Source organism: Sus scrofa, chromosome 6 (assembly GCF_054392235.1).
Source record: "Sus scrofa isolate SSC_HxYL_T2T_F1_AM1 chromosome 6, Sscrofa_HxYL_maternal_Yorkshire_Landrace_v2.0, whole genome shotgun sequence".
Lineage (NCBI taxonomy): Eukaryota > Metazoa > Chordata > Mammalia > Artiodactyla > Suidae > Sus > Sus scrofa.
This window is the reverse complement of record NC_139388.1, coordinates 88,993,706-89,014,883: the sequence shown is the minus strand read 5'-3', so window position 1 is coordinate 89,014,883 and position 21,178 is coordinate 88,993,706. Positions and strand designations below refer to the sequence as shown.

The following is a 21,178-nucleotide window of genomic DNA, read 5'->3' as shown; positions in this document are numbered from 1 at the left end:
GCTCCAGCCAGGCCAGCTCATGGGGTGGTTCTGAGGGGAGCCTCCAGACCCTGGCTGCTGGGACTGAACAGCGTTCTGCTCTTTCGACCTCTGTGACCTTGAGCAGACCACGGCACCTCCCTGTGCTACTTTTCTTTTGCATCTCTCTTTTTTTTTGGCTGTACCCATGGCATATGGAAGTTCCTGGGCCAGGGTTTTTTTTTGTTGTTTTTTTTTTGTTTTGTTTTTTGGAAGTTCCCAGGCCAGGGGTCAAATTGGAGCTACAGCTACCAGTCTATGCCACAGCCACAGCAACGCCAGATCCAAGCAGAGTCTGCATCCTACACAAGAGCTCACGGGAATGCTGGATCCTCAATGCACTGAGCGAGACGAGGGTTTGAACCCATGTCCTCATGGATACTAGTTGGGCTCGTTACCACTGAGCTTGTGAGGGGAACTCCTGGACACTATTTTGTTTGCTTCTTACAGCCACTCAGTGAGGATGGATTTTTTTTTTTTTTTTTTTTTTTTTTTTTTTTGGTCTTTTTAGGGCTGCACCTGAGGCATATGGAAGTTCCCAGCCTGGGGGTCAAATTGGAGTTGCAGCTGCAGGCCTACACCACAGCCACAACAATCTGAGCTGCGTCTGTGACGTACACCACAGCTCATGGCAACGCCAGACCCTTAATCCACTGAGTGGGGCCAGGTATCGAACCCAAGTCCTCGTGGATACCAGTCAGGCTCGTTACCACTAAGCTACCACAGGAACTCCAAAAAAAAGAAAGAAAAGAAGAAAGAAAGGAAGAAAGGAAGGAAGAAAGAAAATTTAAAAATTTAAAAAAAGAAGAGTTCTGCTGGATGAAAGCAGGCCTTAAAACTTTTCTAGCCTTTTTGCCATGGTTGTCCTCTGTACTGGAACTTATCCCCCTCCTCTAACCAACACTCAGGTGGATCCCAACATGCAAAACAGACCTGAAATTGGAATTGCTCTGAAGAGGGGAAGGGGCACCTCTGCCTGGCCCTGGAGAAGCCCCAGGCTTGGAAATCAGAGCACTGCAGGGTCTGGGATGAGCTGACATCTGAAGCAGGGCCCTGAGGGCCACAGCTAGAGCTGTCCTCAAGGCCACCCTCAGGGTGAACGGAAAGGGCTCAGGATTCAGAGATCAAATCCTTTGCTAGCTCAGCTAAAGTGATACCTTGCACAGGGCAACATTAGGAAAGACTTCACCTAGGAAGCGGCGTTTAAGCAGGACCTTGAGGAGGACGGGCACAACCTCAGCAGGTGGAAAGCCAAGGACGACGAGTGGGCGTGGGCGGGATAGCGGGTGCTGCCCTGTCCTGGTGGAGAGCAGGATCCCGGAGGCTGCGGAGAAGCAGAGGCACCACGGAGCAGGGCAGGGACCCGGCCACTGCAGTCAGCATGGGGAACTGGGCAACACGGTGAATGGATACAGTGGCGGGGGGCCAGGGCCCTGGTCTGTCCAGCCCTAACTCCCAGTTTTACCACCAAGTTCTTCCCAATACTCACTTGGTTCAGGGAGAAAGCTTTGGGACGGGGATGAGACGTGGTGAGGACGCCCGGAGCCCAAGCTCAGAGCAGGACACATGAGGGGTGCTGACTCCGTTAGCTCTAGGCACTGGACAAGGGCTCGACCGTGTCCCTGGCAACCAGGCCCCTCGCTGGGGAAAGAGGACCCCAAGTTGACCAAGAAGATAAGAGTTAAAGGGAGCTCATGTCTTCAGTGGAACCGGACCACTGGAGGGAGGGAATAAGGACAAGGGGTCCGGAATTAAAACTCTTTATTGTCCTGCTCAGGGGGCCCCACACAAAGGAATTCATGGAGCTGGGGTGAGGGGGCAGCACGGGCCCCATCTCACAACTTGAAGAGAAGGGGGAGCCGTGGTAGGCGGGAACCAACAGCTCCCTGGTGGCACTGGCTGCTCTGAGGGCCTCCTGACATCGCTGACCCAAGCGGTCCCATCACCAGTGCCAGGCCCACACCTGGGGCCAAGGTCAAGCCTCATTTGTATGGCTCTAATCTGCAGGGTCACTCTGGATATGACAGTGTCACTCATCTCCCCAGCCTGGATGGGGCAGCCCCGCCCAAACTGCAGCGGGGGGCGGGCCCAAGTGCATGGAGGCCACAGGGGAGTGGGAGGAGGGGGCTGCAGGGCTGGAGGATGCTAGGAGTGGGGCGCCAACCACCCCTGGTGCAGCCTTGGCCAAACATCCCAAGGGGGGCCCATCAACCCCGGGCAGCTGAGAGCCCTGGCAGGAGGATGGACTTCGAATCCAGCTCTGGCCCCATGCCGCCTGTCCGCTGGGTTCAAGTATCCTCCCCTCCCCAACCAGGTTCTGGGCTGAGGCAGAGGGAGCCCAGTGGGCAGTGGCAGACGCAGCTCTACAGAGGGAAGCTAAGGCTCTTCCAACAAAGGGTGTCTGGGCCGGGGTGTGTGTGTGTGTCACAAGCCTGGGAAGGGGGCACAGGGAGCTGCGGAGTGACCAGTGAGACACGAAATGCAAACCCCTCCGCCCCAGGCCCATCCTCAGCCCTTATTCCATCCCCTGTAGCCCAGACCCCTGCGGTCAAGACCAGCAGGCCCATCCCTGCCTGTCGGGGTGAGAAGAAAGAATCGGAAATGAAAAGGGATGGCGGCTGCCTCTTCAGGAGCCTGGCGGGTCCAGGGCGGCGGGGCGGCTGTCACCGCAGGTTGAAGACCAGGCTGACGGTTAGGATGATGCCCAGGAGGAGGACAAAGGGCAGCCAGGTCTTCACGAAGGCGCCAATGCTGAGGACGAGAGAGAAGAAGGGGAGGGCGCGGTGAGTGAGCTTGGTCAGCTAAGGGCGACGGCCAGGCCTGGCGCCCACTCTGAAGGACCACCAGCTCCCGTCCCAGGCAGCCTGTTGGGGATGCAACACCCTCTGGGCCTGGATTCCACCCACCATCGCCCCTGTGTCTGGGGAGAGGTCTCTCAGGAGAGGACCAGGGAGTCTTCAATCTGGGTGGGGCGGCCAGGTGCCCTCTGCTCACAGCCCACGGGGCGGGGAGGGGTTGGCACGAGCTGGCACAGTGCTGTGGCTGGAGCCAAGGCGTGGGCGTCAGGGCCCTGGCTTCAACCCCAGCTCTGCCTCGGTCTCCACGCCCCCACAGTTCAGGTCTTCTCAGGGGACCTCCAAAAGCCTTTAGACCAAAAACGACCCCGAGAGTCTCCTTTTCAGAAGTTCTCAAGGATGAAGGCGGCTGGGGGAAAGCCTGGGGAGGCGGCTGTGTGAGACTGGCGGGGGCGGGGCGCGTGGTCGGGAGCGGGGGGGGGGGGGGGGGCTGGTGGGCAGGTCGCTCCACCTCTCTGAGCTCCCTTTTCCTGTGAATTGGGACTAAACTCTTAGACCTCACAGAGGTGAGCCAGCGGCCTCAAAGGTCCTCGCAGGCCACCACTGGGGCCCACCTGCCCAGAACCTTGCCCCTGAGGAGGGATGCTGGGACCTGTGAGGTCACCCCCCCTCTTCTGAGGGTCTACCTGTTCACGTGACTTGAGCACAGGGCTCTGTATAGGCACAGCCACTCCAGGAGCCAGGACCATTTTCTCCCCGGCCTCTCTGAGCTGCAGCTGTCCCTGGCAAATGGAAATATTGAGCTCCTCTCCCCCAGGACCTCAGCTAGTTGTTTTAGAAACTTTGTGGCTCCCACCAGCACCTGCTTTGTCCCTGCTGGCTGAAGGACTCCAGAAGTGGCCCTGCTGGGATCCACGGGGAACAGCCCTGGGGAGGGCGGTGGCCGGCACGGGGGTGGGTGGCTCACCTGACGTACTTCCCGTAGAGCAGGCAGAAGAAGCAGAGCGTCACCATGTTCCAGTTGGTGCTGTTGTTGTAGCGCATCAGGTTCAGGGCCAAGGCCACGTGTGAGTGGCAGTTGTCACAGCAGAGACTGTGCTGGAGATGCAAGAGGGTCTGGGTCGGGCGGGCTTGTCAGGGGGAGCCTCCCACCCTGGTTCCCGGCCTCGGGAGCAGCCCACCTACCATGCGGTGCTTGTACTCCTCAGAGGCGTCGTGCACAGCGGTGTCCCAGGCATTGGGCCCGCTGGCGTAAACCTGAGCAGGGTCCAGCTTCCAGTACCTGACGGGGGAGAGGGGATTCTGGGTACTGGCTCAGCTCCACGAATGTCCCCTGACGCCTGCTCTGTGCCAGGCCCTGAGCTGGGTGCTGAGGCTGCAGGGATGAGCCAGGTCTCGGGAAACAGCCATGCAGCAGACAACTGTGTCATAGTGTGACATGCCCACTGCCATGTGGATCCTGGGGAGGATTCGGACTCACTCAGTGGGGGTGACACCTGAGTCTAGTCCGCAGGATGTGCCAGGCAGAGAAGGGGAACTGAACATTCTAGGCAGAGGAAACAGTGTGAACAGAGGGAGAAGCACAAAACTCTGCAGTGTGTACCAGAAATGAGCTGGAGGATTCAGAGGAACAGGGCAAGGGATGTTGGAAGTGAGGCCACACTGGGGGACTTGAATATCGTCCAGGGGTGTTTATCCTCAGGAAGCACCTTCCCCACCCCCACACCCGAGAGGAGGGTGAGAACAGCCTGTGGAGCTAAAGCTCAAGAACCTTGAGCTGGGTGACACCCCTCAGGGTCCCTGGTCGGGGGGCGGGGGGGCGCACTGGGAGGTCAGAGCGCCCTCTGGCTGCTATGTGGGGAATGGCTTGATGGAGGAGCCAACAGACTTCAGACTAGACCAGCAAGAAACCTCTGAGGCTGGGACTGGGGCTGCTCAGGGGTTCCTGCCTGAAAGGGGTGCCCTTGCAACTCCCACTGAAGAGCAGTCTGAGCAGACAGCCAGCCCATAGGCCCTTGGCTCACACCTCCATCTGCCTGAGGAAGCCAGCAGGGGTCAGGGAGCCCTGCTCCAGGCCGCCTCTGCTATGTGGGCCACCAACTCCTCCTTGGGCCCCACCCTCCTGAATGCTGCCTTGGGCACCAGAGCACCTTATGCTCTTCTGAGACACTGTCCAGACCCACAGCTGAAGTGGGTCCCCAAAACAGAAAAAAAATGAAGTCCCCAAATCTCACACAGACCAGCAATGGCACCCAGAGGGCCTTCACTGCCTCTATTCTTTCCAACCAGAACATTCCAGCAGAAGAGTGCCTGCTGTGTGGCGCGGCAGAAACGAATCTGACTAGCATCCATGAGGATGCAGGTTTGATGGTCCTGCTCAGTGGGTTAAGGATCCGATGCTGCCGTGAACTGTGCTGTAGGTCGCAGACTCAGCTCAGATCTGGTGTGGCTGTGGCATAGACTGGCAGCTGTAGCTCCTATTTAACCCCCAGCCTGGGAACTTCCATATGTTGCGAGGGCAGCCCTAAAAAGACACACACACACACGCACACACACACGCACACACACACTCACACACACACAAAACCTTTCCAGGATAGTTCCAAACGGTGTCTCTGTTACACCTTAACTGGCGTGTTTGTTCCTGGAGGGGCAGGAAAGTCTTGGTTTGGGAGCGAGACAGACCTGCAAGCGAGTCCCAGCTCTGCCACTTCCTGTGTGATCCTGACCATGGCCCTTCCTTTTCCTCACCTTTCCGATGGAGCTGACAACACGACCTTGCAGAGCTGAGGCAAGGCCCAGAAGGCCTGTGGGTAAAGGACCCAGCAAAGGCCTGGAGCCGGAGATGTGAGGTACAAGGCCAGGCACTCTGGTGGACCCTGGCTGTCCCCCCTTCACCCCGTCCTCAGGCTGCTGGCTCCTGCTGTGCCCCAGAAGGCCTGGCCTGCTGCTCCAGGCAGGAGGAACCTGGCTCTAGGGCCAGTCACACGGATGTTCGTCACTTACTTGGCGGGCTTCCCAAAGGCCATGTTGTCTTCCTGTTGAGGGACAAGAGCAGAGGTCAGTGGGGTGGCGGTGGAAGTGTAGTGACGAGGAGGTCTGGGTACCAGTGGGCCAGGCCCTGCTCTGGTATCTGAGGTGCCAGCAGCAACAGCAGCAGAAGCAGTTCTTCTGTGTGACAGAGGCAGTGCAGCCGGAGTGCACTAAGCTCTGCACCCGGAGACCCAAGCCTCGGGGGACAGCCACGAGCGCCCCTTTGTGTGGCTCTCAGGTCATTCTCTCACCCTCTCTGGGCCATATGTTCTCCAGGTTCTCTGGTCAGTCTTTGATCTTTGCCCACAGGGAGGTGGTTTCCTTGGTGGTGTGAATGAGGACACCCCCTGACCCCCGACCCGACAGTGATGGCCCACACGGAGGCTGGCAGTGTGACTGCAGATAGAGCAGGACGCGGAGTGGGGTGGACACAGCGGTTGGGCCTCGAAAGGCCCCCTGTGAGGGAGATGTGTTAGCTGAGTCCTGGACCTGCCACACAAGACAAGACGTGGGGCACAGGGGTTTTGCAGGCACAGATTCTGGGTTCAGAATCTGCCGACAGAGCTGGTGGAAGATGAATCATCGCAGAAGTGCACGACAGTGAAAGTAACGGGTATGAAGGACCTTTGTGGTGATAAGATGATGGTGACAACTACGAATAGACACAGGTTGGTGCCGCCACACCCGTCAACCCAGCCTTTGGTGAAGAGGAAGCCACAATCTTAAAACTGGCAGGATGCCGCCTGCTCAGCTGGAGCAAGCCTACCGCCCTATGCCAGGCATATCCCCAGGGAACAGACCTGAGAACACAGCTGGTTCATTCTAGGAGGCCCACCCCCTCTTCTCCATGGTCATACCCAGGGAACATGTCGGCTCCCCCTGAGCCCCAAGCTTGTGACTCCCACCTCCTGAAGGTCCAGAGATGTGGTTCCTAGATGGGCTGACTCTCCACTCTCGCCTCTAACCCCTACCCATGTCTTGGTACCCCCGGGGTGGGCAAAGGGCTGGGTCAGTTACTTAAGAATTCTTCTGGCCACACTGCCCTCCCGGCCTGTCCTGGAGGCGAGAGAAGGGGGAAAGCGGCCAAATGCTGGTGAGGCGCAGGGGGCCAGGGCCAAGACTGCATAGCACCTGCATTCTCCTGGGTATTGGGGAGACAGGAAGGCGGCCTGCAGGTTAGGCCAGGCCAGCCTTCTATGTGAGCCTTGGAACCCTCCAGAGGAGGCCGGAATGGGGACTCACCGACACAAAGTAGGGGCCTGCAAAGTCCCGAATGACTCCTGTGGATGTGCAGATGCCCATGTGGCCGATGATGGGGAAAAACCACCTGGGAGAAAAAAGGACAGGGAAGGGGCAGAGCTTAGGGAGGGGTCTTTCGGCTGGTCACTCTCCACCCAGAGGGAGAGCCCACGAATGAATACAGTGTGTGACGGTGGCCATCAGGGTAGCTGGGGTTGGGGGGGAGAGTACACAAGAGGGGCAGGTGCAGATGAAAGCAGCGTGGGGAACCAGTGCACCCCCCGCCCCGGACTGCTAAACTCCAAGGAAGGTGACACCGAGAGTGGTGAGGATGGGGAGCCACTGGAACTCCCCATCACTGCTGGTGGGAGTGTGCTGGCACCGTGCCCTGTACCTCAGCTGTTCCACTTCAGGGTACACACCCAACAGAACAAACGCTGCTGTCCACCAAAGCTGCAGACAAGAATGCTAACAGCACCTTCATTGAAAAATAGCTGGAGGAGTTCCTGCTGTGGTGCAGGCGGTTGAGGATCTGGCATAGTCTCTGTGGTGGTGAGGGTTTGCTCTCCAGCCCAGCGCAGCGGGTTGAGGATCCAGTGTTGCCACAGCTGTGGCATGGATTGCAGCTGCAGTTCAGATTCAAACCTGGCTAGGGAACTTCCATATGCCATGGGTGCAGGAAAAAAAAAAAAAAAAAAAAAAAAAAAAAAAAAAAAAAAAAAAAAGCTGGAAACATCTATCAAAACTCACTGCACTGAACTGCACACTTAAAATGCATGTACTTTAGGAGTTCCTGTCGTGGCTCAGTGGTTAATGAATCTGACTAGGAACCATGAGGTTGTGGGTTCAATCCCTGGCCTTGTTCAGTGGGTTAAGGATCCAGCATTGCTGTGAGCTGTGGTGTAGGCTGGTGGCTACAGCTCCGATTAGACCCCTAGCCTGGGAACCTCCATATGCTGTGGGAGCAGCTCTAGAAAAAGGCAAAAAAGACCAAAAAAAAAAAGTATGTATTTTATTGTACATGAATTATATCCCAGTAAGTTGATTAAAAAATAACCGGAAATGATCCAAATATCCAATAACAGTAAAATCAGTAAGCAAACTGGGGTATAGTATAGTCATGCCATGAAATTGTAGGTAACAATGAAAAAGAATAAACTTTTGCTACACACAACACAGATTCTCATAGATATAAGGCAGAGTAAAGCTTACACAAAAGGGCACACGTTATCCTGTCTATATAAAGGTCAAGTGAGAAGCTCCTATTGTGGGGCAACGGGATCAGTGGCATCTCTGGAGCCCTGGGACACAGGCTCAATCCCTGGCCTGGCACAGTGGGTTAAAGGAACCAGTGTTGCCACATCTGTGGTATAGGTCACCATTGCAGCTCAGATCTGACCCCTGGTCTGGGAACTCCATGCAGGGCAGCCAAAAAAGAAAAAACAAAAGAAAGCAACAACAAAAAAACAAGTTTCAAGGAAGTTCCCATTGTGGCTCAGTGGGTTACAAACCTGACTAGTATCCATGAGGATTTGAGTTCGATCCCTGGCCTTGCTCAGTGGGTTAAGGATCCAGCATAGGTGGCAGATGTGGCTCAGATCTGGCATTACTGTGTCGTAATGCCAGTGGTTGCAGCTCCGATTCGACCCCTAGCCTGGGAATTTCTGTATGTTGCATGTGTAGCCCTAAAAAGACCAAAAAAAAAAAAAAGAAAGAAAAAGGGAGGGGGCCATATAAACCAGTGTGTGTGTGTTGCGGCGGGGGGCGGGGGGGGGTGCGTGAGTTCAGAAGCCTCCCCTGAGGAAATGAGGAAGAAACAATATGTGCAAGGGTAGAGAGCAGGACAAAAGCATGGCGTATTTCAGGAACTGAAAATTTAAAAATCTGGAGTTCCCATCGTGGCTCAGTGGTTAATGAATTCGACAAGGAACCATGAGGTTGTGGGTTCGATCCCTGGCCTTGCTCAGTGGGTTAAGGATCTGGTGTTGTCTTGAGCTGTGGTGTAGGTCGCAGACACGGCTCGGATCTGGCATTGCTATGGCTGTGGCATAGGCTGGCAGCTACAGCTCCAATTAGACCCCTAGCCTGGGAATCTCCATATGCCCTAGAAAAGGCAAAAAGACCAAAAAATAAATAAATAAACAAACAAATAAGTAAATAAAAAATTTAAAAGCCATGGGCATTTTTAAAAAACCAAATCTCAGTTGGACCCTAATATGCAAAGCACAGAGGGACAGACTCCAGATCTGCTTATAGCCTGAGAACCACAGCTCTACAGGGCCTAGGTGCTGGAGAGACTGACCCAGTTTAAGAAGGACTCGCAGAAAAAACAAAACAAACAAACGAAAAAACCACTCCCAGGACCAGTGGCCAACTGCTGATCTTCAGGATGCCTGCTAGGGAGGCAGATGCAAAATCTGCAGAGATGTAGCTCAAGGAAAACAATTATGTGGGGCTGGGTCAGAGTCAGCAAAGACTCCACAGAGGTATGGAGCTCCCGTCATGGCTAGGTGGTTAATGAATCTGACCAGGAACCCTGAGGTTGCAGGTTCGATCCCTGGCCTCGCTCAGTGGGTTAAGGATCCAGCATTGCCGTGAGCTGTGGTGTAGGTTGCAAACGAGGCTCGGATCCTGCGTTGCTGTGGCTGTGGTGTAGGCCGGTGGCTACAGCTCTGATTTGACCACTAGCCTGGGAACCTCCATATGCCACGGGTGCAGCCCTAGAAAAGACAAAAAGACAAAAACAAAACAAAACAAACAACCCTTGACCTATGAAAGGACAGGATGTCAACAGACAGAAAGAAAAACTCCAAGGCAGCAGAGTGCTGCATGTGCTTGGAGAATGGGAGGGGGACAGGAGTCCAGAGGCTATTCTGGAATACTGACAAGAGATGATGGTAATCCTGCCCAGAGTTCTGGTGGCAGGGCGGTGAAAAGGAGATGGCTTCAGAAGATCTTCAAAAGGAAGACTGGGCAGTTTTATGACAGATAGGATAGGGCTCTTCCTGGTCTGCAGCTTGAGCCCTTGATAGGGTGGTGGGGCCAGAGCGGCTGTTTTGTATTTTGGGGTTTTTCTTGTCTTTTTAGGGCCACACCTGCAGCATAACGAAGTTCCCAGGCTAGGGGTAGAATTGGAGCTGTAGCTGCTGGCCTGTGCCACAGCCACAGGAACCCTACATCCGAGCCATATTTGCAACTACATGACAGCTCACAGCAACGCGGGATCCTTAACCCACTGAGTGAGGCCAAAGATTGAATTTGAATCCTCATGGATAGTAATCCGGTTTGTTATCGGGAAACTCGTCTGGGCCAGGGATCGAATTTGAGCTGCAAATGCAACCTATACTGGATGTTCTAGCTGTGGCAATGTCGGATCCTTTAACTCACTGCGCCAGGGGTGGAACCCGTGCCTCTGCAGTGACCTAAGCCGCTGCAGTCAAGATTCTTGACCCACCGCACCAGTGGGAACTCCCAGAGTGGTTTTTTAGGAACATGATTCAGATGCCATCATTTCCTGCTTTAACCTCCATTAAGGGCTTCCTAATACACGTATTCTTCAAACTTCTAACAGTCTGGCCCTGCTTATCCCTTGAAGTCACCTCACTCCTCTCTCAGGCTACAGTGCCCACCTCTGGTTAGTCAAACATAGCAAATCCTCTCACCTCAATGCTTTTGTATGCATTTGGCTCTGTCCTGAACTCTCTTTGCCTAGAACTTGGCACAGCTGGCTGCTTCTTCTCATTTAGGCCTCAGCGCAAAGGTCAACTTTGGAGGTCTTCCTTGACAATGCCTTCTAGAGTAGACACACACAACCCCAGGCAGCCCAGATCTCACTATTCTGCTTTAATTTCTTCACAGTATCTACTACCTGAAATTTACCTTGTTTACTTACATGGTCACTGTTTCTCCCCACTAGTGGGTAAGCTCCAAGAGGGCAGGGATTTCCTCTCATCTATTATGGCAGCCCCCAGGGCAGTGCCTGGCAAGCTGGAGCCAAGTACTCATTGACTAAATGATGAATGAACGTCCTGCATTTAAGAGTGGAGTCAGGCTCTGAAGTCAGATCTGGGTTGAGTCTTGACTGGTTTTGGGCACGTACTCATTCCCATCTTTGTCAGTGAGAGGTGAACAGTAATGATAATGACCTATTGTGAGGATCAAATAGGAAATGTTTGCAAAATACTTAGCACCCTTTCTTGCACTTGGTAGTTGCTTGATGTTGTTATCAAGAAGTTTTCATTAAGTACTTGCTATTTGATTGGCTGGACTGGAGTACAATAAGTGGCTCAAGACTCGCAGTGGACAGAATGGACACTCAGAATCATGGGAAAGTAGCTTCTCAGACCCTAACCTCAAGACCCTCCCACCCCTAATTCCTTTGGGAATTCTCCTTGGGGAGAAGGCCTGGGTTTGTTTTGACCAGTACTCCACATATAACAGTTGCACTGGAAATTAAAGGCTGGAGATAGGCAGCGCAGCCTGCACCCAGGGAAGCCCCAGAGACGAAACTCTCAGAGTATCTGTTGGTCTGGAAGCTCCAAGAAGGCAAGCTCCAAAGCTGCTTTGTGGGCTACTGTCTACTCAGACCTAGTACGTGATAAGTCCTCAGTAGCTAATGAATGAATGAGCTACTGACCCTGGAGTTCTAGCTGGTAAGGTAGAATATCTCAGTGGAAAAAGCCCTATACTGGCTTCTAAGCCTTTATTTCCTCATCTATAAAATGAGGATGACAGTATCTATTTTCATTAGGTTGATATAAGAACTGAGTGAGATAATGAATATAAAGTGTTTAGAACAGAACCCAGAACAGAGTAGGTATCCAATTAGTAGCAGTAGCTGCTATCTGGCTCTTCACACAGAATCATCAACATCTCTGAGGGCCCAGATAGGATCTGGATTCAGCTGCCTCTTCTCTGATTCCCCCCTCCAAAGTCAGAGGACAGTTCCTTGTGCCACATCTAGGTCAGCAGTCATCATAATGCACTACAATGGCTGGTTCACCCGTCTCTCTCCCTCTCTTACTCCTGCTGGAAGGCAAGTCCTTTGATGGGAACATGAACTTCTGACAGAGATATTATGCCTTATTCCTCTTATGAACCCTTGTACATAGATCTGAATAGAAATGGGGTGTGTGCTTCCTCTGGTCCAGATGACTAAGGATCACCGTGCCTCCACTCACTGCTGCCACCAGCTCTCTGAAGAGCGAATGACTCCACAAACATGTTTTTAGGAACAGGGAAAAACCAGAGATCTTGGGATAAAAAGACAGGTCTTAGCAAAACTAATACATTCCCTCTCAGTTATTCTCACATTAATATTTTACTTTCTTCATAGCACTAATCACTATCTGTTCTTTTATTAGTTTACTTGTTTACTATCTATCTCCTTCCACCATGATTTAAACTTTGTGAGAACAAGGATCATAGCTGCTTTATTCACCACTGTAAATTCTTATCACCTAGAATTACTTTAAGTACACAGGAGTCACCTAGCAGGTGTGTTAAAAAGAAGACTGAATGAATCAATGAAAGCACTTTCTTAACATTTTTATTTTTAAAGGACTCAGACTTGGATGTTTTTAAACAAATGCATAAGCATTTGAAGAAAGAACAACTGAAGTATTTTAACATAATACAAGAATTAAGGTCATTTTAGGCTCAGCAACATAAAAGGCCAAACATGATTTCTTCTCCACACAAGTTGGCTGTTTTTTTTTGTTTTTTGTTTTTTTGTTTGTTTGTTTGTTTGCTATCCCTTGGGCCGCTCCTGCGGCATATGGAGCTTCCCAGGCTAGGGGTTGAATCGGAGCTGTAGCCACTGGCCTACACCAGAGCCACAGCAACTCGGGATCCGAGCCGCGTCCGCAACCTACACCACAGCTCACGGCAACGCCGGATCGTCAACCCACCGAGCAAGGGCAGGGACCGAACCCGCAACCTCATGGTTCCCAGTCGGATTCGTCAACCACTGCGCCACGACGGGAACTCCGAGAAGTTGGCTGTTTTGGATAGAAGGGACAAATCTATCCCATCAGGTGAGAGGGGATAGGATGGAGTCAAAGAAGAGCAACTTATGGAGTCAGAAAACTGAGTTTGGGATGCCTTTGTTTACTGTCATGTGAACCTGATCAGGGTATTTAATGGTACAGCTTCATCATCTGAGAATGTAATTCCTACTTTAGAAAGTGGCTGTGAAACTCACACACAAGAAAAATGGGCATGAAAGAGCTTGGCCAACTGTCCAGCACTGTGAAGAGTGGTTATTACCAGCTGTCAAGGCTGAAGCACAAGGGCAAACCAGCTCCCCCTCTACTCCCACCAGGAGTTCTTGCTAAAAGGCGCCAGCAGTACCAGAGCATCTGCCTTCTCTTCTGACAAAGACACCCTGCAACTTAAACCCACTTTGCAACTGAGATGGTGTGTGATCTCCAGCCTCATTTGTGAGACAAAGGGTTGGACTCCCAGATCTCTGGGAACCTTTCCAGTGACAGCATCTCAGAAGTCGGTGTGGTCCCAACCAAACTCCCACTCTTGCCTCCAGACCTAGCAGTTGTCTTGCGTATAGGAAGTGATCAGCAATCATTTGTTTAATGAATGAATAAGCCAGTGAGTTGAATGAAGATGTCTCTCTCAGACCCGGTTAGGGGCCGGATCAGTACGCCCACAGGTCCTGAGCTTCCCAGCCACAGAACCTTTTCCGCGGTCAACAACTGTCTTTCTCCCGGATTAGACCGGGTGTAATGAGGGAGGGGAGCTGGTTGTGACCGTCAGCAAAACTGGCGCTGCGCGGGTGGCAGGGTTCTGGCGAACCCCGGACCCTAAGGAAGGGTTTATTGTGCGTTGGGGCCGGGGCAGCGGGAGGACGTCGCGCGGGCTCCGGTTCTCCCGGTCCCAGGGCGGACGCGGGAGGAAACTCACGTGAGCACCGGGATGGGCGTCCACACCACACAGTAGGGGAAGCGGCTCCGCTCAACGTCCATGGCGCCGCCGCTCGCGCAGCTAAATTGCTTCTTGTCCGTGTCGGCCGCCGTCGGCGCCTCCACTTCCGCCATCCCGGGCGGGGGCGGCGGTGGCGGCGGCAACAGGAGCGGCGAACTCCCTTCCGCTTCCGCCATGCTGCGCGCCCGTTCCGGTCGGCCCCCGTCCGGGAGCAGCTCGCTCGGTGGCGTCACTTCCCGGAGGTGCGGTCCGCCCGGCTTGGCCTCCCCCCGGGAATTGGAACCGCGTCCCTCTGGGCCCGGCCTGCCTGGCCCTGGTTCCTTCTGCGCGGACCAGCCAGAAGTGTTTGCGCTGGCACAGCACCGCTGCGGAAGGGATGCCCTCAGGCAGCGCTCAGTCTAGTGCGGGAGACCCACCAAGGACTCTGTCATTCAGTACGCTAAGGGCTCCTAAGAGGGTGGTACGGTCTCTGCTGAGCGCTTCTTAGGCGCCAAGCCTTGCCTTGATATACACTGTTTTTAATCCCCACAGTCTGTTAGACATGCGAATTTGGGTATTTCCCCAGGTTACAAGTGATATATTGACGCTTAAGAGGTGAGGTAAGTGGCCACGACTCAAACCTAAGTCTGTCTCCCCTTTGTCATTCTGTAGTCTCTCACGAGGTAGTGATAAAGGAAGGATAGACTGAAATAATGTGTGGCGTGTGTGTAGAAACAGGGAAGATTTGCCTGAAGATACTTGAGCTGTTTGCCAGGTGGCTCAGGGATGGGGTGGAGGGATGCGTGCAGCCGGGCAGAGAAAAAAAGGCCTTGCAGAACACAGTGTGCAGGAGTGTGAATATCACCTTGGCAGGATTAAATTACAAGCCTTCCATGTGATCCAATCCTTTCATTGTACAAATGGGAAAACCGAGGCTCGGGGAAGTTAAACAGTTGTCTGAGATCGCGCACTATCATGTAAAGAAGCCAGACTCAAACCTTGGATTCTTTGGGCTTTTTTACAAATGTCAAGATAGACAAAGAAAATGGAATCTGCTGGGGTAGGAAGGGGAAAATGGGGGGGGGGGAGGAAGGCAGTGGCTAAAAATCAGGCTAGAGGGAGATTTGGACAAATCCACTTAGGAAGGTTTGAGCTATGCCTTTCCGGGAAGGTTTTTCTTCCACTGAATCACGCTCTCTTAAAGTTGTTCTAAAGAAAGCCTGCTGTCCTGTTTTTAGCACCTAATGTTTCAGTGCGTTTTGAGGGGTATGTCTTTCTGTTATGGAACTCTAAGGTCCTTAATTTCCGTACCTAGCATTGTTCCTAGTGTAGAACAGATGCCCACTAGATATTTACTGATTTACTGAATGATTGAATGGGTGTTTTATAAAGGCCTTGCAGATTATCACCGCAGAAAATGATTCTAACCCACTCAAAATTCTTTGAGTATCTTTGTGCCTCTCCTGTGACCCATGTGTAGTAAGTGATCCTTGAAGGGCAACAACCAGCATCTGGCCAGGTATGGAATAGATTAGGTGTGCAGTATATGTTTGTTGAATGAATAAATTTCATCTTGAATCAATCACTATAGCTGTCTCATCTTTTCTGGATCATAGGCTCCAAGGAAAGTCTATACCTTAGACATTCCTCTACCATCACTGTCAATTCATAATTCTAACAAAGGGCTGGTGGGTGCCCTTTAAACATTTATTGTATGGGTGGATGAATAAACAACCAAAGTCAGTCTTTCTTCAGGCTTGCCACAAATTTGATAGTACTAACACAATAACGTATTTAATCTGACAGTCACAGTGGCTTCCCATTGCACTTTGGATAGAACACAAATATACCACGGTTTACAAGGACCTACATCATGCCTGATTTACTTGCTTGTTCACTGTACTACTGCCACTTTGGCCTTTTTTTTCAGTTCCTCTCATGTACTATGCTGTTTCATACCCCCATGACTTGGCATACACTGTTCTCTTCTGCCTGAAATGCCTCTTCCCCCACCAAAAAAACCCTGGCTGTTATATTCCATTCACCCTGCAAGTCTCAGATTAAATGTCACTTTCTCAGAAAGCACTTCCCTGGCCTCCTGATCTAAGTTAGAAAGCCCTGGGGTTCCCTTTGTGGCTCATTGGTTAATGAACAGGACTAGGATCCACGAGGTTGTGGGTTCGATACCTGGCCTCACTCAGTGGGTTAAGGATCTGGCGTTGCCATGAGCTGTGGTGTAAGTCACAGATGTGGCTCAGATCCTGAGTTGCTGTGGCTGTGGTGTAGGCTGGTAGCTGTAGCTCTGATTTGACCCCTAGCCTGGGAATCTCTGTATGCTGTGCATGTGGCCCTAAAAAGCAAAACATTAGAAAGTCCCTGTTAATAACATACATATTTTGTGGCTTTGTATCATCCCCCAATAGGCTGGAAACTCCTTGGGGGCAGACAATGTGTTTGTTTTGTTCATTTCTGTAAACTCAGTGCCTAGTAGTGTCTAGCACATAGCATTTGCTTAGTAAGTATTTGCTAAACTGAATGAATGGCAAATACTTACAAGCTTGGCATCACATGCTAACTACATTCTGAGAGAAGGAACCTAGCTTGTCACATGCTGCTTTGCAGTGCCCCAATATTTGTTTTTTCTTTTTTTGATAGAGTTCCCAGCCCAGGGATCAGATCTGAGCCACAGCTGCGTCCTATGGAGCAGCTGTGGCAACACCGGATCCTAAACCCACCGTGCTGGGCCAGGGATCAAACCTGTATCCCAGTGCTGCAGAGACACCACCAATCCTACTGTGCCACAGTGGGAACTCCGAGTTTTTTTAAAATTCCGTTTTATTTTTTTCTTTTTATGATCACACCTGTGACATATGGAAGTTCCCAGGCTACAGGTTGAATCAGAGCTGCAGGTGCTGGCCTATGCTGCACATCGTGGCAACAGCAGATCCTTAACCCACTGAGTGAGGCCAGGGATCAAACCTGCATCCTCACTGACACCATGTTGGGTTCTTAACCTGCTGAGCCACAATGGAACTTTTTAAAAATTTTTGAAATTGGAATTCTCATTGTGGCTCAGCAGTTAACAAGCCTGACTAATATCCATGAGGACACGGGTTTGACCCCTGGCCTTGCTCAGTTCCATCCCGGATCCTTGCTTAAGGATCCGGTGTTGCTGTGAGCTGTGTAGGTCACAGACTTGGCTCAGATCCTGCATTGCTGTGGTTGTGGTGTAGCTGGTGGCTGCAGCTCCAATCGGATCCCTAGCCTAGGAACCTCTGTATGCGTGGGTTCGGCCCTAAAAAGACAATTTTTTAAATTGGAAAAAAAAATTTTGCTGCACCACAGTATGTGGAAGTTCTCAGGCCAAGGACTGAAGCCATGCCACAGCAGTGATCTCAGCCACTGCTGTGACAATGCTGGATCCTTAACCCCCTGCTCCATAAGGGAACTCCTGCCCCAAGATTTTTAAGAGAATCATGGATGTTGATGGACAGGGCTCAGGAGTAGGGTCTGGCCAGAGAACCCTACCTGCTTTCCCTGTGGTCTGCACCTTCCTTCCCTTGGCTTAGGCAGCTGCAGGAGCAGGGACATGAGGAGGGCCAGCTACTTAAAGGGAGAAGCCAGTTCCTTCTGTGACACCCCTGGAGCCTTTCTCCCAGGCTTGTTCCTCATCCCGGCCTGTTGAGGGGCGCCCTCTAACATGCACGCATCACCTTGGTTCTCTAACCCAATGTAAAAGCCTCCCTGACCTGTGTCCTTGCCTCTGTCACCCATGGACAGATGGGAAATCTCCATCAAAGACTAACACTCCCTTCTGGGCTCAGAGGATCACAGCAGGGTCCTGGAAGAAGCTCCTCTAACAGAGAGCTCAGGAAAGGATTGATAGAGCTCTTGGCTGCCCCTCCCTCAACACACACCCTGACCTAAAATAGGAATGACCATCTGGATCCACTTGTAGGACTGGCTGGGGGATGAAAGGATGGCAGAGTTGGAACTGTCAAGCTGGGAATGCTTTGAGGGTAAGATGGTGCTTATCTGAAGGGTGAACTTGGGGCATGTCCTCTCTTGGTGGGAGTCAGGACACCCCCTCAGTTGGCCCCCTCTATAAGTCCCCAGGGCTCACATACATCCTTTTCCAGGCTATCTCACTTCTCATTCTGGTATTCTAGGCCCCCATGGTCTGGTCCCAACCCTTAATCTTCTTTTCCACTTTCATCTGTTACCCTTGGGACTTGCTTGGAGGTAACCTCACTGGGCTGTTTGCCCTTCAGAGAACAAGCCCTGCACTTCATACCTCAATCTTTGCTCCCACTGCTCCTTCAGCAGAGTGCCCTTCCTCTACTCTTACACTGCTTTCAAGGTTTTCAGCAAATCCTCCCTCTTTACTCCCAGAGCACGAAGGCTGTTTCTGCCTATTGAATATTCATGCATACTTGCATTAGCATTAGCTGTTTACATGTCTGTCTCCCCCAGGAGACTGTGAACTCCTTGAGAAGGGGACTGACTGGCTTCTTTGGACCCTGTAGTCAGCACGGCACCTGGCAGATAGGAAGTGCTCAAGGAATGGCAGCAGAGCTATCTGTTGACCATAGATAGTCTCCTTAAGGAATCTGGGGAAGAATCACCTCAATAATCCAGGGAAGCAGGGCTGAGCCCGGGGCAACGACAGCACAGGTTGGAGGAGTTGCTGGGTATGATGCAGTGTGTGTGTGTGTGTGTGTGTGTGTGTCTGTGTGTGTGTCTGTGTGTGTGTGTGCGCATGCGCACGCACACACACAGACACACACACACACACACTGTCCTCTCTTCTGCAGCCTTTCTGCTTCTGCTCCATTAATTACCTTCTCTGGCTCCTGGAGAATGGGATTCCCCCCATTAAGCCCTAAACTTAGTTTTCCTGGATGGCTCCAAACCTTTCTGTGATGGGGAGGGGAACACTGTGGCCGATATAATGCAAGAAACCATTTGAGAACAGGCTCTTATCCTTTAGATACCAGAGTTTACAAAATGACTTCCTTCTCCATTCTATTTTACAGAAAGACAAACTTACCCAAGAATATAGAAAACATAGCTAAGACCAGACTCTAAGCATTCTGCTCCCAAGTGGGCAGTAAAGCATGATGGTTAAGTATGTGAACTCAGGAGTCAGCCAGCAAGCCCAGTATTGACCCTTAGCTCTGTCAGTGGTTGTCAGACCTTAGGGAAGTAACTGAACCTGTTACAGCACCAGTTTCCTCATCCCTAAGATGGGAATTTAAAATTGCAGAGTTCTTGTAAGGTTTATTTGATAGGCTATAGCTGAACAGATCCTCGCCCAAAATGTACACTCAAAGTTGGCTATTATAGCAATTAAAACCACTCATCACCATCACAGGACCCTTAACCACTTAAAAAGCACTTTAATGTGCATAATCTCACTATGATTTGGAGCCTCCTTACAAAGCAGTGAGGTGAAGTAACCAGAGCAGGTATCAAGGCATTCATTTTCCAGATGAGAAAAATGAGCCCAGAAAGTTTCAGGAACTCTCCCAAGGTCTAAGTATATATTAGGTACAGGTGGGGTTCTGAACCTCGATCTTGGGCTATCTCTGCTGGTGACCGCTGGGTCATTAAAGAGTGACCTGAGATTCTGTGAATCACCATAAAAAGGGTGCAAGCTATGGCTTCACTAGGACCAGGACCTAATGTATAAAATAAAAAGAAACATGTCGGGTGCAGGAGGCAGAAGAACATGGCTGAACAACAGAGTGCCTCAGGCCTGCCATCATGTCCATCAAAATGCCCTCCTACCCCCACCTGCCCTGCCAGAGGCACACCATGGCAGAGTGTATGGAGGACTCACGATTTCCAGTGAAATACAATGTTCAGTGATCATGCACAACCTCCAGCATTTGCTATTCCACATCTCCCAGATAATGTGGAGGCTCCAGGAGAGCAGGGACTAATCTGTTGTGTGCATTTTCATTAAGCCAGTGCCAGGCAAAGAGAAGCTCAAAAAATATCATGACATTAAGAAAATTATTAGACCAGGAATCAAAAATTAGGGATCCAGTCCTGGTTTTGCACAATGTGGAAATAGGACTAGATCAGTGGTTCTCAGCTCTGGCTCTACATTAGAATGAATCTAGGATGCTTCAAAATAATGGATGGACTGAGCACCACCTCCCACCACAACCAACTAAAACAGAATCTCTGGGGTGGGGTATTTGTAGTTTTTAAAGTAAACTGGGAGTTCCCGTCGTGGCGCAGTGGTTAACGAATCTGCTTAGGAACCATGAGGTTGCAGATGTGGCTCGGATTCCGCGTTGCTGTGGCCCTGGCGTAGGCCGGTGGCTACAGCTCCAATTGGACCCCTAGCCTGGGAACCTCCATATGCCGCAGGAGCGGCCCAAGAAATAGCAAAAAGACAAAAAAAAAAAAAAAAAAAAAGTAAACTGGATGGTTTTGATGTATAGCCAGGGCTGGGATCCTCCGAGATAGATGATCTCTCATCAGTTTTTTTTTTTTTTTTTCGTTTTAAGCCCACACCTACGGCACGTGGAAGCTCCCAGGCTAGGGGGTGAATCGGAGCTGCAGCTGCTGGCCTATAACCACAGTTTAACCCACTGAGCAAGGCCTGGGATTGAACCGGCATCCTCATGAGTACTAGTTGGGTTCTTAATTAACCCACTGAGCCACAACAGGCACTCCTCTCATTACCTTTGAAAGTTCTGAGACCATAGTTAAGCATGCTCCTTAGCACAGAGACCTGTAGCAGTCCCCTGGGGCCACACCTACCCTCCCCCCCCACAAATACTGGGATTCCAATTCTAATGTCTGTTTTGCTATACATTCACTGTGCAGGCTTATCTGACTGAGCCCCAGGCTCTCAACAAGCAGGGCTGAGTCACACACTTGGAAACACATTAAAAATGGAGCACCATGGGTCTTTTTACTGTCTATGGTTTTGCTTTTTCCAGAATGTCATATAGTTGGAATCATTCGGTATGGCTTTTAGATTGGCTTCTTTCACTAAGCAATATGTATTTGAAGACCCCTATGGCTTAGTGGCATGACTGTTCATTTCACTGAATAATATCCCGTTGTATAGCTGTAACAGTTCACTAATCCAGTCACCTTCTGAAGTACTTCTTGGTTGCTTCCAGTTGCAATTACTTATAAAGCGGCTGTAAGCA

The 21,178-nt window shown here is 51.4% G+C and overlaps 1 protein-coding gene across 3 annotated transcripts; it reads right to left on the bottom strand.

The window, feature by feature from the left end:
- Positions 1–1,762: 1,762 nt before the first annotated feature.
- On the bottom strand, positions 1,763–14,226 carry TMEM222 (transmembrane protein 222). Of its 3 annotated transcripts, XM_084963622.1 has the most exons (7): positions 14,004–14,091; positions 7,508–7,742; positions 7,089–7,173; positions 5,820–5,851; positions 3,999–4,095; positions 3,781–3,911; positions 1,763–2,769 (listed from the first exon to the last, which is right to left on the bottom strand). In XM_084963622.1, the coding sequence occupies exons 2-7, from the start codon at positions 7,567–7,569 to the stop codon at positions 2,682–2,684; spliced, it is 495 nt and encodes a 164-aa protein (XP_084819748.1). In that variant the 5' UTR covers positions 7,570–7,742; positions 14,004–14,091; the 3' UTR covers positions 1,763–2,681. The 3 variants fall into 3 exon arrangements, with proteins under 3 accessions (XP_084819748.1, XP_003482051.1, XP_084819746.1); XM_003482003.5 differs by lacking the exon at positions 7,508–7,742 and having other exon boundaries at positions 14,004–14,226; XM_084963620.1 differs by lacking the exons at positions 5,820–5,851; positions 7,089–7,173; positions 7,508–7,742 and having other exon boundaries at positions 14,004–14,226.
- Between the last annotated feature and the right edge of the window lie 6,952 nt (positions 14,227–21,178).